The 27,888-nt window shown below is 34.4% G+C and overlaps 1 protein-coding gene across 2 annotated transcripts in view; it reads left to right on the top strand.

The window, feature by feature from the left end:
- Nucleotides 1–1,852: 1,852 nt before the first annotated feature.
- LOC117329002 (dachshund homolog 1-like) overlaps nucleotides 1,853–27,888 on the top strand; it is a 101,518-nt gene continuing 75,482 nt past the window's right edge. For both annotated transcript variants that reach the window (XM_033886668.1, XM_033886667.1), the window contains exon 1: nucleotides 1,853–2,625. In XM_033886668.1, the coding sequence (XP_033742559.1) occupies nucleotides 2,105–2,625 (521 nt within the window). In that variant the 5' untranslated portion in view covers nucleotides 1,853–2,104. The remainder of the gene's footprint in view (nucleotides 2,626–27,888) is intronic.

Raw genomic sequence — 27,888 nt, 5'->3', positions numbered from 1 at the left:
AACAGAAGAATAAATAAAACAGTGATTGAAAGCAGACATGAGAACAATCTAGTAACTCGGACAGAAGTAGTAAAGCTATACTCCATTTTCTCCTTTGTATGATTTTCATCTTCAGTGCTAACCACCCCCCAAAATTCCCACAGCTTGTTGTATGAAAATAAAATATGGCCACAATTTGTTGAGTCCATTAACAGGTCGTTGTGGTGACCAGCAGATCTTATGAAGTCGGACCATGTCAAATCTTCGCTTCCTACTGGTACACTGAAGTTGAGATTAAATTTCTCAATTCTCAGCCCGCCTATCATTTGGAATAAAGACCCTCGCGACAATTCAGTAATTTTATCTGTTATTTGGTCATGAATGTCTGTGGCTTCATCTGTTGTCAGACATTATATTGACCTTGTTTATATTCACAAAGGAACGCCAAAGAAGGGGGCATGGTTTCAGCTGACCCTAATATTACGTCACCACTGATAGTCACAATCGCGTGCGGTTTAATTCCATATATACGGAGCAATTAGAAGTCCGTCGTCGCCTCGAACTTGTAAGAAGGAATTAAGATAACATTAAAGATTATTTGCTCAAATCAAATTAAATATTTGTGATATAAAGAAACGCACATACGTAGTATATAATATAGAGATAAGTATAGACAACATACAACATGACTATTTAATTTCTTTGTGTTATAGACAATCCTAAAAAATTAAAACACATTAAATAACAGATATAACAATAAAATTCACATGAAGCAGATAAAGTGGGGAATCTATTTTGACGTTAAATACAGAGATCAATTCATTCCGCTTTAACTAATAGACATCAATTTATAGAGATATTTTATGTGAACCAAACCGAATTCCCCTCCTCCATCTCACTCCGACACAATGATACGTCATGTCATAACCAAAGAAAAAATCCGGCAGAAAACATATTTCCGATGTGAGCGTTTCAACCATGTCCGTTTTTAGTTTCCTCATTTGATTAACAATTTTTGATGTTTTATAGTTACTTTATGCGTTTGTTATTCTAAGTTAATTAACCCGACTCTACTGCACATAAAAAGGACTATCCAACCAGCTCACAAAGCTAGAGAATGGGCCAAAACTCTAGTTTCAAACCAATTTCAAACAATCAAACGAAGGGTTATTAGATTGTGCACGCATTTCATCATTTTCATTTGTTCAGTGTATCGATGTGTTTATATTCTATCAAAGCCATATATACACACATGGACAATTGATTACAGATAAAGGGAATCTTTGAAAACTAGAAAAACAATCTTTGAAGTATTAAGAGGCGAAACGCTGACAGAACGGAATGGAACCGTATCCTCACTCGTATAGAAATTAATTAAATTAAGGTCATCAATTAATTTATCTCCCTTGTCATGGAAAATAAAAATGATATATATGTATTAATCATGTTTCGGGACGAACCATTTCATTTTTCACACTCGCTGGTCATTGTGGCTATCGATTGATTAAAATGACAGATATAATATAGCCTGCCATTTCCCACTTCTGATATATAACGTATTTTGAGTAAGATTAACCGAATTTATGTAGAATTAAAATCACTGAAAACGACAGATATAGCATTCGCCTTCCCTTCGCTTAATGTATCCTTAGATTTTTAACTCCGCCCGCACTGAAATCTTCAGACGTATCACAAAGCACCCCCTTGTAATGGATCTGACATGTATCACACTCCATATACACATGTCATAGGCCCTGTCAAGAACGTGTGTGCAATACCCCGTGTTTACGTTGTAAAATAGTTCCGGTGTGGTCATGCGCAGTGGTACGCTCCCAGGCCCCGATTAGGCACATGTCAGCCTAAGTAGCGAGGTTGTATTTATCTTACAAAAACACGCTTATAGGAATAATATCTGTGTGCAGGGCTATTATTGTGTCGCCACGGTTTGAGCCTTTACGATTGATTTGGTAATAGGTGGACATTTCCATCCGATTGGGATCAGTATATTGAAGTGACAGAACTGTTGAATCAGATCTTCAGAAAAAAATATTTTTCATTCACGGATATCTACAATTGTAAAGAGAAAGCAGCATATTTTTACATCAAGGCAGATAGTAGGAGCTGTATGCATACTATCGGTTCAGACTACATGGAGTCTCCGCTAGGACACCTGAAAGGCGATTCCTACCCCTCACCCCCTCGGGCCCACTCCAGCCCTGGACCTACTCCCGGGACGATCAGCCTCACCCACGGGATGATTCCGACGGTAAATCACAACAATAGTTTACTTAGTAAACTACACAAGGCGACGACTTACAGCTCGCCACCACCCATCGCATGTAATCCGGACAACAATATATGTAAATTAATTGAATATAGAAATGCTAAAGTTGCAGCATTTGTGGTGGATGGTCGAGAACTTATCTGCCTGCCCCAAGCATTTGAACTTTTCCTGAAACACCTTGTTGGGGGACTCCACACAGTGTACACGAAACTCAAGCGACTGGACATTCTGCCCGTTGTCTGCAATGTGGAACAGGTGCGAATTCTCCGGGGGCTGGGCTCCATCCAACCGGGAGTCAACCGATGTAAGCTCATTTCATGTAAGGAATTCGACATCCTCTATGAGGACTGCACAAATTCAAAGTAAGTTGAAAATCAAATTTTACAACCTTGCCAATTTTTAATCATCGTCCAAGAAAATTAAAAATGTAGGTAAAAAAAACAATTGATATAACCTCTGTTATGTCATTTATTTTTATTTGTTTACTGCATGCTTTTTATTCGTATTTTTAAAAAATTATTAACTGGTTTACATTGTGCATGCATCATGAAACTGTTGTAGGTTTTGCATGAATCACTGAGAAAATAAACCGCTGGCATGTTTTTTTGCCTTTGGTAGCGTACCTGTTTACCTCCAATTGTGGGGGTGACGCACACGGAACAATTGTAATCAATCCCCAGAGATATGCCCCTCCTTCATACAATCGTCATCGATTGATTAAGGAAACGTTTTTGTATTTCTTAAATATGTATTAGCTGTTGTCAACAAGAAAGAATTTTGCCATTGAAAAAGAAAGGGAAGTATGTTTAATCATCTAAATATATATAACGGCTTTTTCGGTCCATTTATCTCCCAATCCCTTTACTAAATAAATACAGGAATTGATTATTGAATCTGTCAATGGAAGACAGAAATCTGAAAAACACTTAATATTTGAATAAAATAAGCATCGACATATAAGTTAACAAAGACAGAACAAACAAATGAGGTAAAGATTTGTAAAGCACAAGGTCAATCGATTCTCTTATCTCGGTTAGTAAGTAAATCTAGAACTGGAAACATCTCCCAGGTACACGTAACGTTTTACCCATCCACATATCGACCTTACTACCTTGATTTGGTGCCACGATACAGCAGTATCTCAGATAAAGGTGTGATGTGGCAATATGCTAATAAAGAAACAGGTAATTGTATAAATTCTTACCTGGAATGATTTCTTGGAATACTATTTTGTCGTAGATCAGTAAACAATTACACGTTTCCTTACAAATCCCTTGTCCTAAATTTAGCAAAAAATATTTTGAAAAAGAAATAACACAATTAACAAGTTTAGAAATTATATAGAATACAAATTAAATCAATAAATTGAAGATGTTGGAATTTTTCCAAGTGGCAGATAATAACCTTTCAATGAAGTATTTACGATGATAATTGTTTCTGAGATATCATTTAATCCGAGACAGAACTTTCATTTCCGGAATGTATATGAAATTAAATTAATATTAGTAAAATCGTAGGCATAATCTTTCAAAAACAATATTGCATTTTGTTAATGCGTTCTTTAAAATTAAAACCATCGCTAGCGGAAAAAAGTTTATCTAGATATTGGCTTGATAAAACCCGATATGACAAAATTAAATGATAAATCCAACTCTAAACTACGATAAACTACCCAACTGACAGTGTAAGGAATTGAAGTTGACACTTTCTTGTAAACCTGGCTAGTCTATCAATTTATCTAGACGATAAATATTATCTGTCTACGAATTTAAACAGGAGAGTTTCCATTGAAAGTGACAATTTACATTCTCACAGTTGGAAATCATGACTAAAACATGGAATTCATAGATTAAATTAATTCACAATTTGTCCTATGTTCATGAAGAAAGATAAGATGCACTTTGAGATAAATAAATATTTATAATATTAGTAAGATAATTTTATATATGCAAAACGACTTTTAAAAATTACTAAAAATTATCGTAAAGAGTCCTGTATATATGTTTTTAATAACTAAAATTTAAATGATACCCTAAGTGATTATTGTATTTCAAATGCTTATAAAAGGGTATATATTTCAAAATGGTAACTGTTAAGATATAAGGTATACATCTCACCAAATGTGATAATCAAATCAGCCGTTACATTTGCACCTGAGAAGCGGAAACTCGTTTTGATCTTCCTAATTACAAAATCTTCATCTGCATGTGTGATCTATATGGCCGCGGAGAACTGGGAGGGGGAAACAGGGAGAAGAGGGACATCTGGGCGGGACTGATTTTGATGGAATTCCCCGGCAGGATGAGGAACACATCCTCGACCATCACCTGACACGTAATGACAAGCTATACAGAAATCATATAGGAAATTTAATAAACGTGGAGACGGAGATGATGGTCTCGGATGTAGTGAGACGTAATCTTTATAAAGGAGGCATGTGTTTTTGGTTAGGTTCGTGTGTGTTAGACGATGTTACTACGTAGATAGCTGGAAGTAAATCTAATAAGATTTGTTCAAGTTAAAAACCGAATTGACATATCCCTAGCTTTCTCCAAATTATTCATACATTTTTTTTATTTATTATCTTAAAATATTTCTAAGGAGCGATTTTTTTTTATTTCTATTTTAATAACGGTTGAAAGTTTGGTTCCCGAGCATTTTTTTTTGGTCTGTTGCCGAAATTTCAACATGTCTTTTTGTATAAATTCAAAACGGAAACATATCACAAAATTCGAGATAAATAATTCCCAAATATATCTTGTTGCTCCGTAAGGAATCACTTAAGTAAAGCACCACCTTTTTAATCTTATCTCCGTGGTCAAAATGGTTTCTTTGTCAAAGTCGAAACGTCAAAAATATATTTATTCAACAATCGCCTTATTATTGAAATCCATGCAATCTGCCACTTAAAACGATAAACAGATCTTCAGAATCGGATGTTTTCCTTCTCGACTTGTGCCGCTTATTTGTTTATCGTAATCTCTTTGCTACAAAAACATATTTAGTTGGTCGCCATTCTACTCTTATCATTCATTCAATGATAAAACCTAGATAATTCCTGTGACTGATAAAAGGGTCACCGTGTATTTATGTCTTCAGTTCAAGGAAGATATGTTTTGTGACCAGGTACACAACTATGTAATTCTGATTGATAAAAATGATATACGCTTTGAAATTCAATTCTAGTTTGTACCCACATATTTACTGATGCCAGTCTAATTATTTTACGGTTGACTGACGTTCTCATTGTATTCATCCGCGGAGATAATGAGACGGAGTTGTAAGTACCCACTGGCCATCCGGATATTTCAATAGTTTCCAATTCATCTTTATAAAAAGCATCTTTTGAATGCTTTCAGAATGGACACGGTGACAGTAGATTTCAGGATTTCAGTAATAGAAATTGGAGAGAAAACGGATATGGAAATTTGCAAGTTTGTAGAGTCTAGGCTTATTTTTGCAAATGAAATAAGATATGAAAGATGATTTGAAGAAATTATACTGCGATGAAAGTAAATACACGAATGCTGTGATGTATTGTAATGTATGACTATTTCAGGTCTCCTTTGTCGACTGATAGACGGTTACTTTAGTGTTTATGGAATTGTCGACACTTTTGTTGAAGTTCACCAGTGTTTAAAACCGTGAGATCATGTTGAAATTTATGTTTATAATGGAATAGAAATTAAATATTATTTTGTGAACATGTTCAAAGTCGTTCCTTTACAATATTTTTTCCGTCACTTCTGTTGTCATTTCATGTACAACAAGTGGATATTAATGACGTGAAACATCCTCAGCTGGGCTCACCAGCTGAAGGGACCTGAAGGTCAAGGTCACTTCTCTAGCGGCCCTATGTCACGTGCGCGTCTCTTATCGATGAAGCAGTAAAGTTTCAACCCGGGTCACTTCTGAACGCATGTCCCTACGGAAATCGATCTGTTGATGTAACTAACTGAGCGGTAACTTAACTAACAATTCACTATCATAACATAGGATATAAATAACAAGAATAAAATAGTTAATTATTTTATCATTTAAAAATTTAACTATAATTAAATAACTCATTTTTATTAGTCTCTACGAAAGTATATAATTATATTCATCAGACAATTGGATAGATTTTGTAACGTTATTCCGTTTAAAAAAACAATTAAAATTATGGATTGGTTTTCATCTTTACCTGTTATAGAAAACTCATTCATGTTTTTTAGATTTAATAGATGACCGGAACTGATGTTTTGAAATTTGTATCCGTAGCATTTTCTACTTTTACTAATTCCTTCTATTCTATTGTAAATTAATGAAATAAATCTGTAGCAGTAACAATGTTAAAGGACCGAATCAATCTTTGTACCCAGCCACCCCACCCACAAATCGCAAGTATAATTCTGATACAAGCCGGCCAGGTCTCGACCCATAATCAGTATTTGTTTTTGGTCAAAACAGGCAATTAAGCCCAGCATCTATATTGAAACGCTAATGAACGGCATTGATTGTGTGAAAGTGGACGAAAAGCAACTATTTACTGACAAATATCGAATTGATTCGCACCTGGGTACAAATGTTTCCATTTCTCTAAATAAATACACGGCGTATTTGCATTAGATTGATTTGTCCGAATTCATGCATATGACGGTTTGTTAACGTGTTTCTCTTTCAACAATAAGTAATTGGAAATATTATCAAGATATCGACGTTTTCTTTCCTGACCAAATAAAGGAGAAGCTTTAGAAAATGTATAAACCGAAAGTAGACGCACCGCTGGCCGATATCAACAAACTGTGACTTCCGATGACGCTACTCATTTCCGGTTTTACAGCACGCAACGACCACAATAACTCACAGCCATAACGCCGAGCACAGTAATCGACACATTAAAATCATCCGTGTTAACATATACATCTTACGGTCATGTCCATTTTCCATGAGATGATGATTTTCCCAATGCACCCTTAGTTGCACATTTGCAGAAATAAAGACTTTACATTAACGACTAACAGCAGATGAAAAATGGTTTTAATTTCTTTTATAGCATTTACATTTACATAAGTATCATTTAATAGTATACATGTTACATTCTTTCATGGAACTATTAGTTATCGCGGATGTATTTTTCCAGTCAGGTTTGATAGCCCCTTTTTTGAAAGGAGAGAAGTGAATTCGTCATTTATTGGTGGAAAACAGAATTTTAATATTTCTTGTCAGTTTTTAGCTCGTTTGTTGTCTTATTTTTCGCTAATATACAAAAGTTTCAAACAAAGTCACGTTAGTTTACACAAAAGTTTCAAACAAAGTCGCCATATTTATAGAGTATACTTGATAGATTCAAATGTATGCATAGTCACATTACCTATCTATATGATAAGGTGAAAGTGTTGATAAGGGGCCTTGCATGTCGGCGACATGTAGAAATGGTACAGTTATTGAACGATACCTTTATCGGCAGGGAACAATTGTGATATTCCGAATATATCGAATTACCAGGGATTTAAATTAAATTCTCCGAACAATAACAAACCGTGATATTAATTGGGGCTGGTGGACACATGTTGAAACATATTCACATCAATCGACCTGTCGTTTTGCAATACAATCCCTCGGAATCGATGGCGTTGTGATACCTACTCTGGTACAGGGCTGGTGAAAAGCTGTGCTGGCTTCCATTTGGTTCCGGTATCAAAGCTTGTTATTTCTATGTATGTTGATTCAATAAAAAAAAGTTATATAAAACACACATCAAATAGAAGAGTAACAAAAGATCTGTAAATGGAAGCGTTTATTTAAACAGAATCACTGATGGTGTAGTAATTATACTGGACAGAATAATATATCTGGGGAAAACTAAATGGATTATGATAAGAGATAAAAAAAAGACTTAGGAATAAATGATATTAAATTAAACATCTGTAAGCATACACAGTCGATTTGGGTTTCCAGTCTGAAGTAGAAACAACAAGTTTTCGAGTAGAATCATGAGATTAGTTGCATGATATACGAGTTGGAAACGCTGTGAAAACTATGTTCTGCACACACAAACAAAATTTTCCACTTTTTGTGCCAAAATAAAACCTGTCACTTGCGTTGTTTAAAATACTTTAAAAAATGTTTTGATGGCCAAAAAGAAATGTCTTTTTTTTTGTAATAAAAGTTTTCATAAATTCGTGCTGGAAATGTTTATCACACTAAATACCCTGACTTTGCATGTGCCATAAGGATTTTTCTTTAATTTTGCCAAATAAATTATCTCCTGATTTTTGTTCTACAGTTTTCTTGTTGTTTTTTTTATCTGTTTATATGCTTTCACTAATTTTCATGAGAAATGCAAGTAATTTATTTCGAAAGTGTTTATTTTTAATGAAGTTTGTTTTTGCATCTGTCACAGCCCAGCACCATTTGGTCAACTCGTTCAAACTGTCTAGTTATTTCAAAGGAAATTAGATTTTTTTGCAATAAAAACTATAAAAACACCGGGCAGCACAGGACAGGAAAGAGAAAAGCCCGTATGTTATGTAACATGATCAGTCGTGCGTGGTAGGTTCACCACGTCCGTTTATAATTGCAGTTTTTCTACCATAAAACTTGTACAGAAAGATTTGCCCTGAATTATAAGCATTAGAATACAAGTGGAGCTTACATGACAGAGCAAGGATTTTGAAATGCACCATTAAATTTTAGATAGGAACCAGTTTGTTTTTGAAGCACCCAGTTATGGAAGTGCACTGGAGTTCTGATAGGTAGGTTCACTGAGCCATTCAACAACGGACCGGGGTACCCACTCAATGACTCTCTCCCTGGTTGAGGTATGGGGAACTATCTTAATCAAACGTATTGTCCTGACCATTGTTCTCTTTCACGATTGCGTGACTTATTATCCCAGTCACACGGATTATATAAACGGTAGTTAGAAATGGTTTTAGCATATTTCTAATTATGAATAAACATAATAAAATGTTGTTATTTGATAAAGTCTTATAATAAACGGCTGTTTTATCACAATGCCATCACAACTTGCGTCATTGTAAATGTAATAAGAAAAATAATGCGGATATAATCTATTTGTAATCCGAGATAAATATATTTTGTATACTGCATATATATTTAAAGTTTGATTTATCAGTATCTTGGAAATAGGGCTATTGCATATGTCTTGTTTTTTAATCGCCAATTGCTGTTCCTTCGAAATGTATTCTATATCAGCTGATCAAAATCACTTACTGAGCCGACACTGTATGTTTAGAGTTTTGTCCAATCTAACTGTTTTCCTAATAAAACTGTTTTAGGTGTTTTGTACTTTTAAATGCCGACTGTTTATTTCCGTATAGAGACTTTGGCATAGAAAATCAAATTTTCTAAGTGCTTGATAGCTGTGTTCACCTATGTGGGGGAATATTTGTGTTTGTTTGATTTTGGTAGTAAACTTTTATTACACTCTGCATAAATAAATAAAAATTTTGTAGGATACAATTAAAAGAAATGGACACCTTTTATTGTACTGAGCTCTGTAAATTTAATGTGGAGCAAATGGATTTAAAATTATTTGTATCTTTGTACCACAGTCTCAAATGAAATAAAACCATATTGTTAATTTTATGACGCCCTAACTTTTATTTGACTAGCGCCATCTGTTGGAGAAAGTTAAAAGCTATTCTCTGGAGATGCTAACTTGACAAATTAGCACTACTTATCTATTTGATAGTATTTGGTATTCCTCAGTAAAAATACTCTTAACCAACCTCACCAACACTAAAATCCTAAAGATAAATAGTTTTACATTCAATTTGAAGTATTGAACAAACAAAGCCCTCTGAGGCTACAATTATCAAAATATGCATAAATCAGATCTTCTGGGGCGAGTAAGGGTTAAGGGCCTGCTTTGGTAGTTTGGCTCTGGCAAATAAACTAGTGTCTTTGACATAAATCAAGATTAAGGCATGAACTATAGTGTTCCCTAAGATCATAGAATAACTCGCCAAATATCTACAACACAACAATTCAATAATTATCATTTGGTTGCCATGACAGCTAAGACAATTAACCCTCCCCGTTTTGAAAAAAGTAGACAAATGTTATCACAGAATGGGACCACTTGAATTCATTACATTTCTAAGGGGTGGAAATCCAACACGAATACCGAGGAAGTATCTCTAATTTTACGACTTTATGATCCCCCTAAACTGTTTCAGTGGCATTTATGTCACAGTATGATACATAAAGTCTGCATAAAGTCCCTCCCTAATCGGCCCTTGTCACCAATTAGCCCGACCCTAATCAGGCACTGGGCAAGTCGACCAGACTTCTGCCACATGGTCCTAATTCCGGCTGATCTCGATACCAGCCACAACAAATAGAAATAATTGTACAATGATAATATTTATCTGCTTTTCTTTGTTGCGTCCTATCTTGGGGCAGTTCCTGACTCGGGATATTATAGGGATTTTATTTATCTGGTCTGGGTTTGGCATCTCTGATCTCGGGTGCCCCAGTTTTACCTGAGCCGGCCCCCCTAGTGGTGAGAACTTGTGAGGTAGAGTCACTAACTTGATTGACTTGTAAGAACGTAGCAGAATGAAAAACTCATTTCTTATTCTGTTTTCAATATAATGGATTTAATCAAAATCCATATTTCTTCCTTCTATTTATATTGATCAATAATTTCTATATTGTGGATGACATCGTTGGTATTTTTATTTCAATGATATTTACGTTTGACCCTAAAAGAGTCGGAGGTTTAAAATCAAATGACAGGACTCTCCCAGTGTGATACCCGATACATTGTTGATCTGTTGTATTAGACATCTTCATAAACGTCAAAGTTTTAGATAAATATGGGCCAGCCCTCAGCCATATTACAAATAGACAAATTCTAGTTCATTTTGATGTGCGATGCAATGGACATTCAAGTTGATAAGACGTCCAGATAGAAGATTTGAAAAAGTGCTTTATTTGGACGTCAAAGATCCGATAGCCAGGGATTCCAGTGTTGACTCAAACAATTAGAATGTTTAATCATCGGAAATAGTGGAGTTAGTAAGATACTGATTCAACAAACGGCTAAATTGGACAGATAGAAAATGTCAAACTGATAAAGTATGATGATAAAAGCATGAATTCGTGTGAATGTAAACACTGGCACTCCAAGGTATTGGTCGTACAAACCTTGTATATCTACAAATTAATTTAAATTCCTCCGCCAACTGGTCAACACTGCGTCAGAAATAATTCGTGTGTTAAATACATGGTAATCAATTACAATCTATTAGATTGATTCTAGTTTATTGATAAAGATGTTTGTGTCACTACTGTTACTACAAAAGTTTATAAAAAGGACGAGTGAAAGTTTTGTACAATTTACCCAGTAGGTCTGATATGCTAATCCGCAAAACTTAGCCACCTCAAAGAGAAAACCTTTTAAAGAGGTAGCGCCAAATGTATATGTTTGTGGGGATTAAGAGCTTTTAATCAGTTGTAATTGAAGTCTGTTTTCTTCAAAGTCATATCGGAGTATATCAGAGGTCTTTAGTTTTGGGGATTGTCTGTTGGTCTGCCATCTTGTATCCGTTTTGATGTTTAAACGATGGGTATATAGCCCCCCTAATCTGTTCTATGTTTGAATTTGGTCGGAATGTAATGCAGTAGCTGTTTAAAGATGCTTTTTAAAGTGATGCAGATATATTTCTTTGCAATTAATATTGTAGATTTGGAGTGAGATGAGCTGATAACAGAATGAGCAACACCTTTTGTTGGACTTTGGGATAAATAGTTTTCCGTCCGTGGACGGAGATACAAGTTTTTTATCTTCTCTTTTATAAGGGATTTCTCAGCGCTGCCCTTTGTTGTGGTAAAGTTTTGACTAGATTTGTAAAGTTTGCTTTGTCTATTAGTGCAAAGAATCGGGAAATCTCGCTCCTTTGTTCAGACACGCGAGTGTTCTCAGAAATATAAAACACAGATATCTAGTTGTAAAAAACAACAGATTCTGTAAATTTCACTTCTAATAGTCATAAAAGGAAAAGCCAACTGGATACATAAACTGTATGTAGTTTCAGAAATTTAATTAATATTTTACACAAACGCACAAAAAAAACACCAAATTGTTGGGCATAACCATCAAAATGTGTCGCGCAATAAATCACATATGTTTGAGACCGCTATTAGACTAGGGACACAAAGCACTGGTCCATTGGACGCAATCAAACTTATCATCAATGTTAAATAGTTTTTAAAAAGAATTTCGCTAATGGTAGGAATATTGATGTATTTGAGTGGACAGATTTCAGGCGAATTCTCTCCAACATTGATCCACTTTCCCCACTTTGATACAGTTCCTCATATTGGTTTGATCCAAAAGCTGTCGCTATCTGCATCAAAACTATTCTGAAATCCTTGAGCTACTATTGAGATTAAACGTTAGGTAAACGGTTCGTTAACGACCATATTGAATGGTAGTGTACATTAGAAATGGTAGAAATTTCCTCCTTGAAAGATTTGTTAGAAATGTTTGTGATCTAGTGTTAAGTGAGTTCTGATATCCGGATAGCTTTAATAATGAATGGAAAGCTACAGTTGGAAAAAATATAAACAATTTTATCATGACTTGCATTCATCATATCAAAGGCTTTCTGCTTTGTTGACTTCTAATGAGTATGATTTTAAATAGATCAAAACGATTTTGTGTTATAATGAATGAAACAAAAACAAGCATTAATTCTGAAGCAGGCCTAGAGCTTATGAAAATTTTAATATTGTCTGTATGATAATCATTTGACGCCAGTAGAAACCAAGCTAGGATACTAGGTTTTGTGATGATAAATGTGAAATTTATAGAGACAAGACTATCAATTAATGATACCGTCACAAGGTATGATATCAGCTGGTATCTAATAACTCCACTTTAATGGGCATATGTATCGTTTAGGGATTTAGAATCGATTGTTCAAAGAGAAGTTTAGACTTGTATACTCACTGATGTATCTGTACAATCTAATACTTATTTTTAGAGTTTCAATAATTCATTAATTCTGTTCTAATGTATTAAAGAAACAAGGTGGCATGAAATGGCTTCATTATACGGATGGATCGGGCCATTGTCGGGGATAAATCATCTCACAGTTCTATGTAGCTATACCATCGTGAATACATATTTAATATGTTTCCAAGTTCATTTGGTTAGCTAACAGGCTGATGAACTGCGTCCTCGCTATTGTCTCTAAAATGTTTTATGTATATAAGTGCTGTCTGCTAGTCTTGGGCTATTTCAAATGTTATGTCACTAGAGTTAAACACCTTTTTTTCCCCTTCATCTTGTTAATTTGGTATTCTTTTGTGTTAACATCACTGAGGCGCATCGACTTCTGCCATTTCTGACTGTCTTTGTCTTTGACGGTGGATGAACATATCGCCATACAAAGCGTACATATGCTTGAGTAAGCATGAATGAATTCCGGGTAGCTAACGTGGCCAGGGTTGAGTACTAGATGACCGACGATCAATTTGTCTCTGTTTTCATGAATGATAAATATGCGAGCTGGTTTTGTTGATGTTCCTTCCAAAGATATGGCATTGCTTAAAATCTTTCTCTCCCAATTAAAGGTCAATACTTGACCAGCCATATGTAATTACTAGTATTGTCAAGTTACCAATTGGGGTTGGGTTGAATGGTGTTTTTACAACTAGTTATTTGCCTTTTGGTATCGAGTTAAAAACTACCCCCCAAAACTCGTCTTTGGTAGAGTAATACAATATTCAGCTAGTTCTAACAGTGTGTATGTATTTAAATTAACTAGATTTGTTTTTCCCCTAAAATCTTTGACCATCAAGAAACAAAGATCTGAAATCTATTTACCAAGGGTTTGTAATAAGAACAAGAGGAGGGCATTTAAACCTTGTGTCGTTATGTATAATTGGTTGTAATATATACCTGTCACATTCTAATCAGACAATTATTATGTTAATTGTCTATTATGTTAATTGATATCAACTTAACTAAATATTATGGGGTGTCATTCTGCCTTGTGTATAGGAGAGCAGTATAATTAGGAGAGAATGAGTTACATTACAATGGGGGCATAAATTGATCAAGATATATGGGTATAAATGTCACACTGAAATCTAGGTTATTGGTTTAATATATATATTTACAGTGCCAGAGACTTGCTTCATTACCAGACACACCATGGGTTATAGATATCATTATGATGTTAAGTTATTCATAGATAGCTTATGTAATTTCTGACAACACTCGGTGCCCACACTTGCTAAATTCTCATTAGTTCTTTATATACCCGAGACTCCATCAAATCTTAGGGAGTGGGAGGGGGTAAATCTTAGGGAGTGGGAGGGGGTAAATCTTAGGGAGCGGGAGGGGGTAAATCTTAGGGAGCGGGATGGGGGTAAATCTTAGGGAGCGGGAGGGGGTAAATCTTAGGGAGCGGGAGGGGGTAAATCTTAGGGAGCGGGAGGGGGTAAATCTTAGGGAGTGGGAGGGGGTCAAGATTCATTCATCTCTTCCAGAGTTTGCCAGTTATAATAAATTATGGGGAAATACTTAATAAATATGCAGTATTCTTCAGAGTTATAGCACCAGGGTATATAAATCTGTTTTAATTAATGTCTTATAATACTTTATGATATAGTGCCATAACTCCTTAAATAATGGTCCAATCACTGTATATCAAATTACTTAATAGTGTTTGACAATATAACACAACTGGTAGATTTGTTTTACAGTTTCAGCAGCTTTGGAAACCATTTAAAAAAATGATCCTGGAAAGAAACTAGTACTACTGGTAATGCAATATGTTTTTTAACAATAAACATATAATATAATTTCCATTGAAAAGTTATTTCAGGAATTTCTCAACGCAGACAAAATAATTTGCTAACTACTGGCATCAAGTTAGAAAGTGAATGTCAGGTCCCACCTGTCAACAGTCTTTATGACCATATGTGTTCCTTGGGAAATCTTCCTTAGGATTTAAAATGTAGATAAATACCTTTGTAGGTGTTTATTTCAATTTAAGTATATTAAGACTTAAAAATTGTTTTTTAAAAAATTGTTTGAAATGCAACAGATGCATTTGAAATATTCAATTACAAAATTCTGACATGATTTGAAATTCAAGATTTGACAGTGGACACTAATAAATTGTACATTGATTGTAACAGGATATGTTCTGCCTTATCAAAAGCACATAAATAGTCTTTTTATGGCCAACTCCTGAACATATATATTCAAATACAAACTTTTTTTAGGTTTATGTTTCTATAAATAATGTAGTTAAGCATCAGACATTTGCATAAATTGTACTGTCCACAATCATCCTATTCAAGTGATGTCCGAAGCATTATGGCCGAACTAGCATCGGTCAATTTCGAACTTAAATATCTGTATTGTCCAGAGATAAAAAGTGGCAGGATGGTTTTGTTAAAGTTGTATAAAATTATTCATTAAATGTAAAAGGTTTTCTTTGAAATGCTTGAGAGTGTGTTTTAGGGCTGTCAAGAATGATTTCAGATCTGTGAATATAAAATGAACCAATGCATGATTTGACAGGAAAATGGATATGTAGCAGAGATCATAGACAAAGGGCTATTGAATACTATTGTACTGTGCTGTCACATCAAGTAATTCTTGCATCTGGAATCTTTTTACAACAAAAAAGCCAATTTTAACAAAAATCACATATTTCTTCCTCCTATACATTACAGTGCAAATCACAGGTTTGACTGGATTTTTGAGAGTTTCTTTTTTCTTGACTTGTTGGAGGAGGGGCAGTGCATTGAAGTTGGTTCAATGAAGTTAGAAAAGTAATGGCCAAAAGGTACCACTCGTTGCAATCTGCATCTACTCCATTTGGGGGAATTATTGGAAAAATTAATCATGCTCGACCGTAATTTTCAGGGCAGATTTCAGACTGTTTTCTGTTTGAATAATTTAATTCTTTTTAAATTTAACAATAATAATACAAATATGGTAATTACTTGTTTTGAATCAATGAATTTTACACAATTGATAATTTTTAAAAGCAATCTTTTCTTTTATAGTCACATGAAAATTTACCTCATGAGATTGGAAACATGCTACAATAATAACTCTTATTATAAACACTATCAAAACACCAATTTAACTCAATACTATAATGTCAAAACACCCATTTAACTCAATATTATAATGTCAAACATAAATTTTACACAGTTCTATAATGTCAAATGGATCAAAAACTCAATACAAATAATGTACAATTATGTCAAACAGAAAAGTTAACTCAATGTTATCATGTCAAACGGAATATTTAACTCAGTAATATAATGTCAAACAGAATGTTTAAATTAAAATATTGTCAAACGAAGTATTTGATTTAATAGTTTAATGTCACTGTTTACTCTTAAGCAAGATATTTTCTTTTTTTTGTTGCTAAATAGAATAATAGATCAATGTTTAACTGTTAAAAAACTTTACACTGAATTTTTACGGTCAAACAAAATATCAGACTTAAAAAAAATTTACTGCAAATCACAGAATTTAAATGTATTATTGTAAGTAAAATAAATAGGTGTTTTATATATGATGTGTTGGATAAAACAGTTAGAATTGACACAAGCTGTAGGGTTTAAAGGAATGGAGGAAGGGAAAAGAGAAAAATTAAATTTGTTGAATTAGTCACTGAATCAGAAAAGAAGAAAAGTCCGCTATCTTATTTGAACAATTTGGTGTCAGTTTAAGAGTGCCGACCCATTGACAAATGAAAGAAAGGCAATTCATCCTCAGATGGGCCTGGATACCTTAGGGTCACGACCCCTGTAGAGATTCTATTTTGTTCCCATACATGTGATTGTCCTCACTTGAGTGGAGGAATAAAGTGATGTATCAGTGCTATTCTTCAGCAGAACAAACATTTCATGTAAAATGAGTTAAATTTGAATCACCAGAGATATTAGATGCTGAGTGAAATTCTCACACACAATCTTCTATGGCACCTACACCTGCATTCAAATTATCAGCATTATTTTTGAACTCATTGTTGAATCCTGGGAACCAATCAGATCATATCAAGAAGCTTATCAGTAAATCTGGTGTAAGTTTCTAAATGAAATTGAAACATTTGACTGATTCTTCTATCAGTTTGCCCATACCTGATAATGACACGACTCTCACCTGAGTGACCACAATAGGCATTCTTTATCTCGTGGTGGTTAGTAAAATTTGTCAGTAAAGAGAGGAAATATTATCTTCAAAATAAACTTTACATTATCAATATTGCTATCAAGAGACTGTTTCGGTAGAAATCTTTTCATTGAGATATTGTCTGACGGTAGAAATCTTTTCATTGAGATATTGTCTGACGCAGTTCTGATTTTTCACACACTATTCTGCTATTCATGTATCGTGTCCTAATAATTTTATATAAAAACAATGGAAATAAAATATTTTGCTGTTAATTAGCAATGATTTGAAACTGGACAAAAATTCTGTATCGATGAAATAAGACAAAATTTATCTCTCCTGTTATAAAAAAAAAATTTCCACTTTTCTAGTTCTGTTTTGCAAACTGATAATTTATTATATGTGACAATAACCTATGTTTTGTTTAAAGCCTATACATGTCTATTGGTTTCAGTGATTAAATATGCTTACAAATTATCTCTCCTTGTCAAACTTAAACCTCAACCATCTTATTTTAGCCAAATGTGGGATCTGTTCAGTAAAAACTCTATCCATGAATGAAGAACCAGTTTGAATGTGTCTACATGGAGTTACGTGCCCCTGATGCCAATGGTGAAAGGCATATGTAGATAGATATTGGCACCTCTGAGAATGTGATTAACACCATATTTAATGTTTAGGTCATTAAGTCGGTAAATCAAAATTGTCTCAGTTAGAATCAGAGGGCTGTTGATTGACAGAGATTTGGATGTGTTCCATACCCACTCCAATCTGTGTAAATTCTGAATATTTCTGCAAATCTATATTGGTAATTTTGCATTCTTAGCATCTAAATGCTAATGCCATTTTATTGAACGGAGAAAAAAAAATAAATTCCTACAGGAATTTCCAACATTGGTATGTGTCTACTTTATGGTATTCTAAATAAGCGAGGCAATTTTTACAGGTAAATCAGAATTTCATAGGAAAATTTCAGTTTCATTGTATAATATTCAAAAAGGTAAATGATATTTTCTGTCCTCTGAAATAAATTTAAGATATCAAATATCACCTGAAGTTTTGTTTGATTTATACTGATATGTACCTGTCTGTTTGGACAGGGTTTTGGAATCACTGGTTTTGTTTCAGACATGGTCTGCATATCTTGACTTGTTAAAATATGAAATATTTGTCATCTTGGACAGGTGTTTAAAATCTCAGACATCATATATTACACACCAGATGGAATATAACTTGTTACATAGTTAAGTGAGGTATGAACTGTCTATGGTATTTAAGACAGGTTTTTGATATCTTTTATGTGAACTTTTAGACTTTGATGAAAAAACAGGGTTTATGTAATCAATTTTGTCAGATACAGGCTGGTTTAAAAATCCAATTTATTTTTTTAGTAAATAAGTAATATACTGTACTTATAGGTGTACAAAAAAGAAAATTATATAAAATTACTGACTCAGTTGAGTTGAACAATGCATGCCAATCAAAATATTAGCAAATGAAGATTTAATTGTTTTTAATTGAAAATCAAGGAATACTTACATGTACACTTAGTGGCTGTTTACAAATAGGTGTATATCTGGTGAATGTTAACAAATAGCTGTACATCTAGTTGCTGTTAAAAATAGATGTATTCTTAGTGACTGTTAACTAATAGCTGTACACTTAGTGACTGTTAACAAATAGTTATACACTTAGTGACTGTTAGCAAATAGTTGTACACTTAGTGGCTATTTTGCACTAGCCTACACTATATATATTTCTAGTTTCTGTTGTATATTTCATACATGTGAATTTTGTACAAGGGATTCCCCACAAAATGTTGTGCTATTTAGGGTGTAGCTATATTTATCATGGACTTCCCCAAGGATGAAAGTACATGATCGTGCATGTTTAGCTGACTTAATTGTTTCTTTAATAATGGTCATCTGAAATAAGATCTTCCTAAGGAAGACCAGGAGGGCGATGGCCATTTAATGCAGACTGAGGTAAAGATTTGTAACATTTGTGACATGTCTAAGTCGCCATAGTGATTGTAGAGCGAAAGTGATTTGTCAGCTGTTCTATATCTGACTTTAACAGTTGTTTTCCATATCTGCCAGTCCTCATTGACACATGCAGATACTCTCAGATAGCATTACTCGGCTTAAACCGGCAATTTTTAATTATCATCAGAGAATATTATGTTATTCAATTTTGGAACTAATTTGTTTGAATTAGGAACCTAGGTGATAAGATAAAGATGTATTTTAAAACTTGGGTCTTGATTCAAAGCTGTGAAAGACATTCTTAATTATAGTTGGCTGCACTGCATGACCAGAGTCTTGGGTTTCATTTAGCATGGGAATTTATTTTTTTTCTTTTCAAAATACTTCTAGGCTTTCTCCGTGTGTCAACAAACATATATCTAAATAGATAACTAGATAAATATGGAGAGTGGAAAATATGATTCTATCACCGGTATGTGAATAAGGCAGATCATTATTTCTGGTCATTCAACTGCTTAGTTTAACATTATGCGAGAAACTTTTCAGTCTTTTGACTTATAAACGTATGAAATATGCTTCTTCTTTTGACTCAGGTCTGTGGATGTATAAGCTATTTCTTATTGGTTTCTGTGATTGTTCTGTCCCTTGTTCCTTCTCCCTTGTTGTCTGTTTTCCTTGTTCCTTCTCCCTTGTTGTCTGTTTCCCTTGTTCCTTCTCCCTTGTTCCTCCTCCCTTGTTCCTTCTCCCTTGTTGTCTGTTTCCCTTGTTCCTTCTCCCTTGTTGTCTCGTTCCCTTGTTCCTTCTCCCTTGTTCCTTCTCCCTTGTTGTCTCTTTTCCTTGTTGTCTCTTTCCCTTGTTGTCTCTTTCCCTTGTTCCTTCTCCCTTGTTGTCTCTTTCCCTTGTTCCTTCTCCCTTGTTGTTACTTTCTCTTGTTCCTTCTCCCTTGTTGTCTGTTTCCCTTGTTCCTTCTCCCTTGTTGTCTCTTTCCCTTGTTCCTTCTCCCTTGTTGTCTGTTTCCCTTGTTCCTTCTCCCTTGTTGTCTGTTTCCCTTGTTCCTTCTCCCTTGTTGTCTCTTTCCCCTGTTGTCTCTTTCCCCTGTTGTCTCTTTCCCCTGTTGTCTCTTTCCCCTGTTGTCTCTTTCCCTTGTTCCTTCTCCCTTGTTGTCTGTTTCCCTTGTTCCTTCTCCCTTGTTGTCACTTTCCCTTGTTCCTTCTCCTTGTTGACTGTTTCCCTTGTTCCTTCTCCCTTGTTGTCTCGTTCCCTTGTTTCTTCTCCCTTGTTGTCAATTCCTAGACTATGTAGAGAGTATCAAACTATTTAATAAACAGTAACACGAAAACAGATTTGACACCAATATTCATAGATAAAAAAGTTCTAAAATAAAAAGAAAATTCTTTTCAACTACAAAGAATTTAGGTAAGAGACCTATTGCCACAAATATGTTTACAAAGGACTAGTAATAGTAAACGACCTGGCCATGATCCACCCCTTCACTTTTCATTTTTAGATAAACACTGCCTTCCCTATAGTACCTTGATGTACACTTTAACTCATTTATCTGGTCTAGTCTAAATCTATTTCAAGGGGTGGACAGGATGAACATTTCCCTTAATACAGGTACATCATAATCTTAAAATGTACAACATTCTTAACAAAACCGTTAAACGCCGGGCAACTGTCCACCCGATGTCATCGTTGTCCAGTTTGGAACCGTTTTTGGCTGTTTGGAAATTACTCTGAGCAAATATCCTCTGTATGCTTTTGAAGTGAATGTGGAATTAAATAGATGACATTAAAACCGAATCAATCCTCGTTTGTTTGGTCTCATTACGGAACCTATACTGAGGGATGGCCAGCTCAGATACAAGTAAATAATCCCTGTAAAAGTCTATTAGCACAAGGTGTTATTGTAGGACAGCCGTTAAACAAAGGCATACTAGAAGTAGTTCATCTAAAAATTGTTTATCTATCAGATTTATTATCTCTCCTTATATACGTGTGTTTGGGAGATTTATGAATATCTTTGATACCATCTTAAAGAGCCGATTTGGATCTAGCTGGTGGTCAGTTATGTCCCTTCTTCATGTTTTTGATATAGAATTGTGTCCCCATTTCACAACAATATCAGGATCGAGTATTTTTATTTCAGGGGTTTAAAATTGTTTGACATTAGGTGATATTTTATACATATCTAAATGTTGATAATACAGTATAATCTATGAATGCTTTGATGAAATTAGCAAAATATCCCAACAAGAACCCTTGGAAAAACTACATTTTGTCTCGGTTAATGAACATATTCACAATGTCCTTCCATTATAAAAATGGATTTATTTTGTACAGATAGTATATGAATAAAATTTATCTAAAATGAGTCAAATAACCTCTCATTCAGATGTAAATAGATAGATTAAAGTGCTGTGTGTATGATTGTTGAGAATTACGAAATATACATGTTGGTCAGGTTCCATCTCGTATTTGAATAGCATGATAATTTAAACTATTGTGTATCAAATCTTAAATTCAGTAAATAAATGTCAACCATTGAAATACAATTTACAATTATACTAATATGTATCTTATTCAAATTATTTGAAGTTCATTTTAAATGTCCTCAAAGGTGTCTACTTTAAATGTTCATTATTCTCTCAAGGGACTTTAACACTTAGTGTATAAATTCCTATTTGCAATGCATTTAAAAAAAAACTACAGGAGATAAAAGCAATCGTCATGAATTCCAAATAAACATTGTGAGATATAGTTACCTACAGAAATATGTTTCTTTTAATTTAAATGTCTTTTAGCGACAGATTTAGCATAAAAAGTTGCATGTTTACACAGGCTCAAAGAAGGTAAATGGCCATCAGGTTTAGTCATCCCACTATAAAGTCATTTCCTTAACAAATCACATCTCATTTACTAAATAAACAGTAGAATTCTGAAATCACACAACCTGTTGGTATGCAAGTGGCTTTGAATTAGTGTGACTTGGTGAGATGTCTCTGGTTGTCTGTTTTCTCAGAAGCAGCTGTATTTCTTAAGTGCATAATGTTACAAAGGGTTTTGAATCCAACTGTTGGCCCAACACAATCTGTGGCACTCCGACTGTACTGTCTGACTGTTAAATGAATCTTGTATCAGAAACGATTTCTCAGATTTTAATTTTGATTTTAATTCATGTTTGGATTCAGCAACTGCTAATGGAACATAAATAATAAAGTTCTTAAAGAAAAAAAAAAATTAAAATTAAAAACTGTCAACTAAATTGATTAAGCTTATCTCACTGTCCTGTTGAGATAAGTGCCCTCATTAAGAATCTTCATCAATGTTTGTCATTGAATTGTCCAAAAAGAGAAACAAGACAGACAAAGATCAGTCCACGTTAGTTTTATGGGGTTTATATTAGATTTAAACATGATAAAACATTGAAAAATAACGGATCGAATGTCACATTATTTGGGAAAATAACACATGTCCGGATTTGTTGAAGGAGATAAGATCCCTTACAAATCTCCAGTTGAAATATCCAGCTTTGATAGCAATCTAAACGAGCTACTTACCTGAGCTAGAATACGACAGGTAGAAAATGTCATCTTTACCAACAGTAATAACTTTTGACAAAATGACAATTTCAAATTCATATATTAAATTGATTTAATCATTCTTCCAAATAAAGAACGAATTGAAAAATAAAATTCCATTCAGTAAGATGTACCCCATATCAGAGGTTGATTTTAAGTGAATGTACTATTGACATTACAATTAATAGGTATCATTACGATTTCCATGGCGTTTATACCCCTCTATTTTTACGCGTAGTTCTAACCACATGCACTACCAGGGGGAGTGACTGGTACAGTGTGGCAGTTATGGGATTGCTTTGAGATCTGTAAAATAAAAGTGCACAAACGGGGGAGAATGTACTCTATTAATCTGATCGTTATACTCATATACCATGAAACAATTTATTCCCGTGTTTAATAATGTATATCTTGTGTATTTTGTGAAAATTTAACAGGTGATAGCAGATGATATATATATATATATTTCTTTTGTTTGGTATGTAATTAGTTTTGTGTGTTGTAATTAAGTGAGAAGAATCCCTCCTCGACATAAATAGTACCGTTTCCTTATTTTAGCAAATTAATTCATTCCTATGTAATGGCAGGAGATAATAAGTAAGTCTAATGGATTAATTTTTATGTGATTTAGATATATTTCAATTTCAATTTAGTGATATTAAGAGAAGATGTTATTAGTAAACTAGATCTAAAGTTTTCCACTTACAAGAAAATATTAGTTCAGTATTTGTGTTTCAAAGTGATTGCTGAAATAAATGTAAGCATACTATTAGGTCATGGTAAAATGTTTCATTACTTAATGATTTTCTGCTAATACAATGATGCATTTGTATGCATTATATCAGGAGTAAAATATATTTATACTTTTAACAGCAGAAATTCAAAATTCTAAAGTTAACTTAAAACCGAAGATAATTAAAACTGATTTTTTTTGTCACTTTAGAAACCGTGTACTGAATGTTTTTATGTCCAAAAATTTTTTAACAAAAGTTTAACATACTTCAATTGGGAACATATCTATTGAAATCAAACACAAATTCATATTGAACTCTGACCTCATTTTGTCCATTTAAAAGATTCTCCAATGTGATCATGAGGAAACTGCAGACACTTGTTGAGATGTCCATTAGAAATCAGCTGATAAATCAAAATGATACCCATGACCACTTTATTATAAACAAGTTACCTTATGGATGCCATGATAGTTAAGAAATAATTACAAAGTAAATCAGATTACATTATTGACACTAAAAGATTTGATCCAAGGTAATTATATCTGGTCTGGTAGGGACATGAATACAGAATATATTGATCAGTGAATACACGTATGTACATCATACCAAATTTGTTTTTTTCATCCTTTTGTGTTTACAATAAAATTTGTGGAGATTGAATACTGTAATATACATTTACGTGGTATTAGTGGTGAGCTTGTATACTGTAATATACATTTACGTGGTATTAGTGGTGAGCTTGTATACTGTAATATACATTTACCTGGTATTAGTGGTGAGCTTGTATTATCATTATAAAGATTACGCTACAGTCACTGTATTCCATAACATATTGTTGATAGGATGATATTAATTACTGTGATAATCTACTAAAGTTTGATGATAAACTAAATCTTCAGTACACTAGAGAGTGTGTGTTCAGTAGGCCTGAAGTAGCCTCTAGGAGTTTGTAATATAAACAGTGAACTATTTGATGCTACAGATTATAATAAGTGAGAAGATTCAATATTTTCACCTGACATAGTCCCATGGATGCCTTACCTGTGTGATTGGACAGGTGAACAGCTGGACAACTGACATTAAGTACCTTTTACCAGGACTGAGTGACACCCTCCTGATTATTTAATAATACATAACACACTGTCGCCTTGCCTGATAGATTCTGTTGCTATTTGTACAGTCAGAGTCAGACATGATAGATTCTGTTGCTATTTGTACAGTCAGAGTCAGACATGATAGATTTTGTTGTGAATTTGTACAGTCAGAGTCAGACATGATAGATTTTGTTGTGAATTTGTACAGTCAGAGCCAGAAAAATTGGTACTTATCCTCTTATCTAAAGTTCAACTGACCAAAGAGAACATATATTCTTACATCATTACCTGTAGTCATATTGGGTTATGTCCCCTTATCTGTAGTCATATTGGGTAATGTCCCCTTATCTGTAGTCATATTGGGTTATGTCCCTTTATCTGTAGTCATATTGGGTTATGTCCCCTTATCTGTAGTCCTATTGGGTAATGTCCCCTTATCTGTAGTCATATTGGGTAATGTCCCTTTATCTGTAGTCATATTGGGTAATGTCCCTTTATCTGTAGTCATATTGGGTAATGTCCCCTTATCTGTAGTCATATTGGGTAATGTCCCCTTACCTGTAGCCCTATTGGGTTATGTCCCCTTATCTGTAGTCATATTGGGTAATGTCCCCTTATCTGTAGTCATATTGGGTAATGTCCCCTTATCTGTAGTCATATTGGGTTATGTCCCCTTATCTGTAGTCATATTGGGTTATGTCCCCTTATCTGTAGTCATATTGGATAATGTCCCCTTATCTGTAGCCCTATTGGGTTATGTCCCCTTACCTGTAGTCATATTGGGTTATGTCCCCTTACCTGTAGTCATATTGGGTAATGTCCCCTTATCTGTAGCCCTATTGGGTTATGTCCCCTTACCTGTAGCCCTATTGGGTTATGTCACCTTATCTGTAGCCCTATTGGGTTATGTCACCTTATCTGTAGCCCTATTGGGTTATGTCACCTTATCTGTAGTCATATTGGGTTATGTCCCCTTATCTGTAGCCCTATTGAGTTATGTCCCCTTACCTGTAGCCCTATTGAGTTATGCCCCCTTACCAGTTGTCATACTGGATTATGCCCCCTTACCTGTAGTCCTACTGGACTTTAAGCCCTTAACTGTAGTCTGTAAGTCATATTGGTGTCTGGACTTGAGGAGCTTCTGTAAGCCTGTGGCTTTTTATCAACTTCATATCTAGTGGCCATCTTAACCATCTGTCAATTCAGTGTAAATCCCATTCTAAAAATGTATCTAATTACAAGCTCCGGAGCCCCAAGGGGACAGCTTGTTAGGCACAGTGTTGAAAGTAATGCAATGATTCAATAATAACATTATTTGATATGAAAGCCCATATCTCTCTTATCTCTATTTACCTTAATTTCACTGCTACCTTTGATAATAACAGGCTGATCGGTCTTCTTGTTTGTTTTCCCTAAATTTGTTTGTTAAGTGATGAAATCGTTGTCGTCGTCATGACTGAAAACACATGCATTACTGCCAGCCAGGTCCAAACACTACACAGGACAAGGGCCGAAATGAAAAGTCATTGACATGCAGATTTCCAATCGCTGATTAAGTCAAACAAGTCGCTAGAAGATAAAAATGTTACATCATTTTAGATGCATTCATTTCCGACTTCCATTTTCGGATGTTAGTTTTGACACATTATGAAGATATCTACCTGTTTCAATCATAATTAGCGTGTCCTCACTCACCTGTCTCCATGACAGTTTAATTCTCAGTCTATCAGCAGATTGTTCTCTCACAAAGCCCACCATCGATATCAACTTTGATATGTTTTAGTGACCCACCAAATCATTTTGTCCTTAATTTGTGCGAAGATGAAACATTCCATTTAGAGTAAATGTGAGAGATGTCAACATTCTGACACTTATAGCTGCAAAAATGACAATTTATGAAGTTAGCATTCAGACATTTGATTATGGAGTCACATTGAATGACTCTCCTGGGGTTAAATTGGTGTTGGTAGTTTATATTTCTACAAGTCCAGTTCTCTAGGGTTGCAGTAGATTCACATGAAGTGCCTTTTATTTGAGGAAATGTGATCTTGTCATGGCCAGTCATGCGTCCTGAATGACCAGTACTGATGGACACCCTATCTGTCTGTCCACTGTCACACACAAATTAGTCATTTCTGTCTGAAATAGAATTATAGGATTTTGTGTGTTATGTATATTGAAAAAAACCATGAGGATATTTCATCTCTTCCCAACTAGATACATCTGTTCCATCTGGCTGCCCTGACAGATGGAAAGCCAAGCGACAAATTCAATAGAAATGGAGAAACTGTGATAATGTCCCCCACACATTATCATCAATAGAGGTATAGGAAATAAATGTATGTAATATAGATATATCTTCTCACCGAGAGAGACAGACTAGTCATGCAGTGAGAGAAATTATTACAGCAATGAAATGGGCCCTGTAATTGGGAAATCGAATTGCCCAAGTGGAAATATGGCCAATATGAGGTTTGTTTTCCACGAGGAATATATTTGTCCATTTCGCACATTTATTTACGAGTTAATTTGCTTCATTTCTAGACATGATTAGAAGTCCATTATGGTTGATTCTGGTGGTTAGACAGCTGTACAGAGCCTCTAGTCATCGTGACTGGTGATCATGTATCCTTCAGGTTGTCGGGTATAGGTTTGTAAATCGCCCAAAATGGAGGTGAAAATTAAAATTATGACCAGAAACTACTGTATTAAATAAGCATTTGGTAAGTTAGTAAGAAACAAACAACAAGGGGCATCACAACAAACATGGTATTCTATATTATTGTATTTAGTGTCTGTTCCAAAATTTAAGGGTCAAGGTCACATTGTTATTAAACTGAACAAACAATATTAGACACCATAACATAGACAGTTGTTTTCAGGCCACTTTAAATTAGCTAGATGTAATAAAATCAAAATGCCTGTCAAGGGTACATTCAGGAGAAAACAGGTGAAGGTGCAGTAAACAACAGGTCAGGTTATTGAGTACATCAAGGGTGAAGGTCAAGGACATTATGATGGCCACAAAGTACATGTGTATAACATTTTACATTGATGCCCCTTGT

This window comes from Pecten maximus, chromosome 6 (genome assembly GCF_902652985.1).
Source record: "Pecten maximus chromosome 6, xPecMax1.1, whole genome shotgun sequence".
Taxonomy (NCBI): Eukaryota; Metazoa; Mollusca; class Bivalvia; order Pectinida; family Pectinidae; genus Pecten; species Pecten maximus.
Note: the sequence above shows the minus strand (reverse complement) of the source record. Positions and strands in the feature narration are given on the sequence as shown.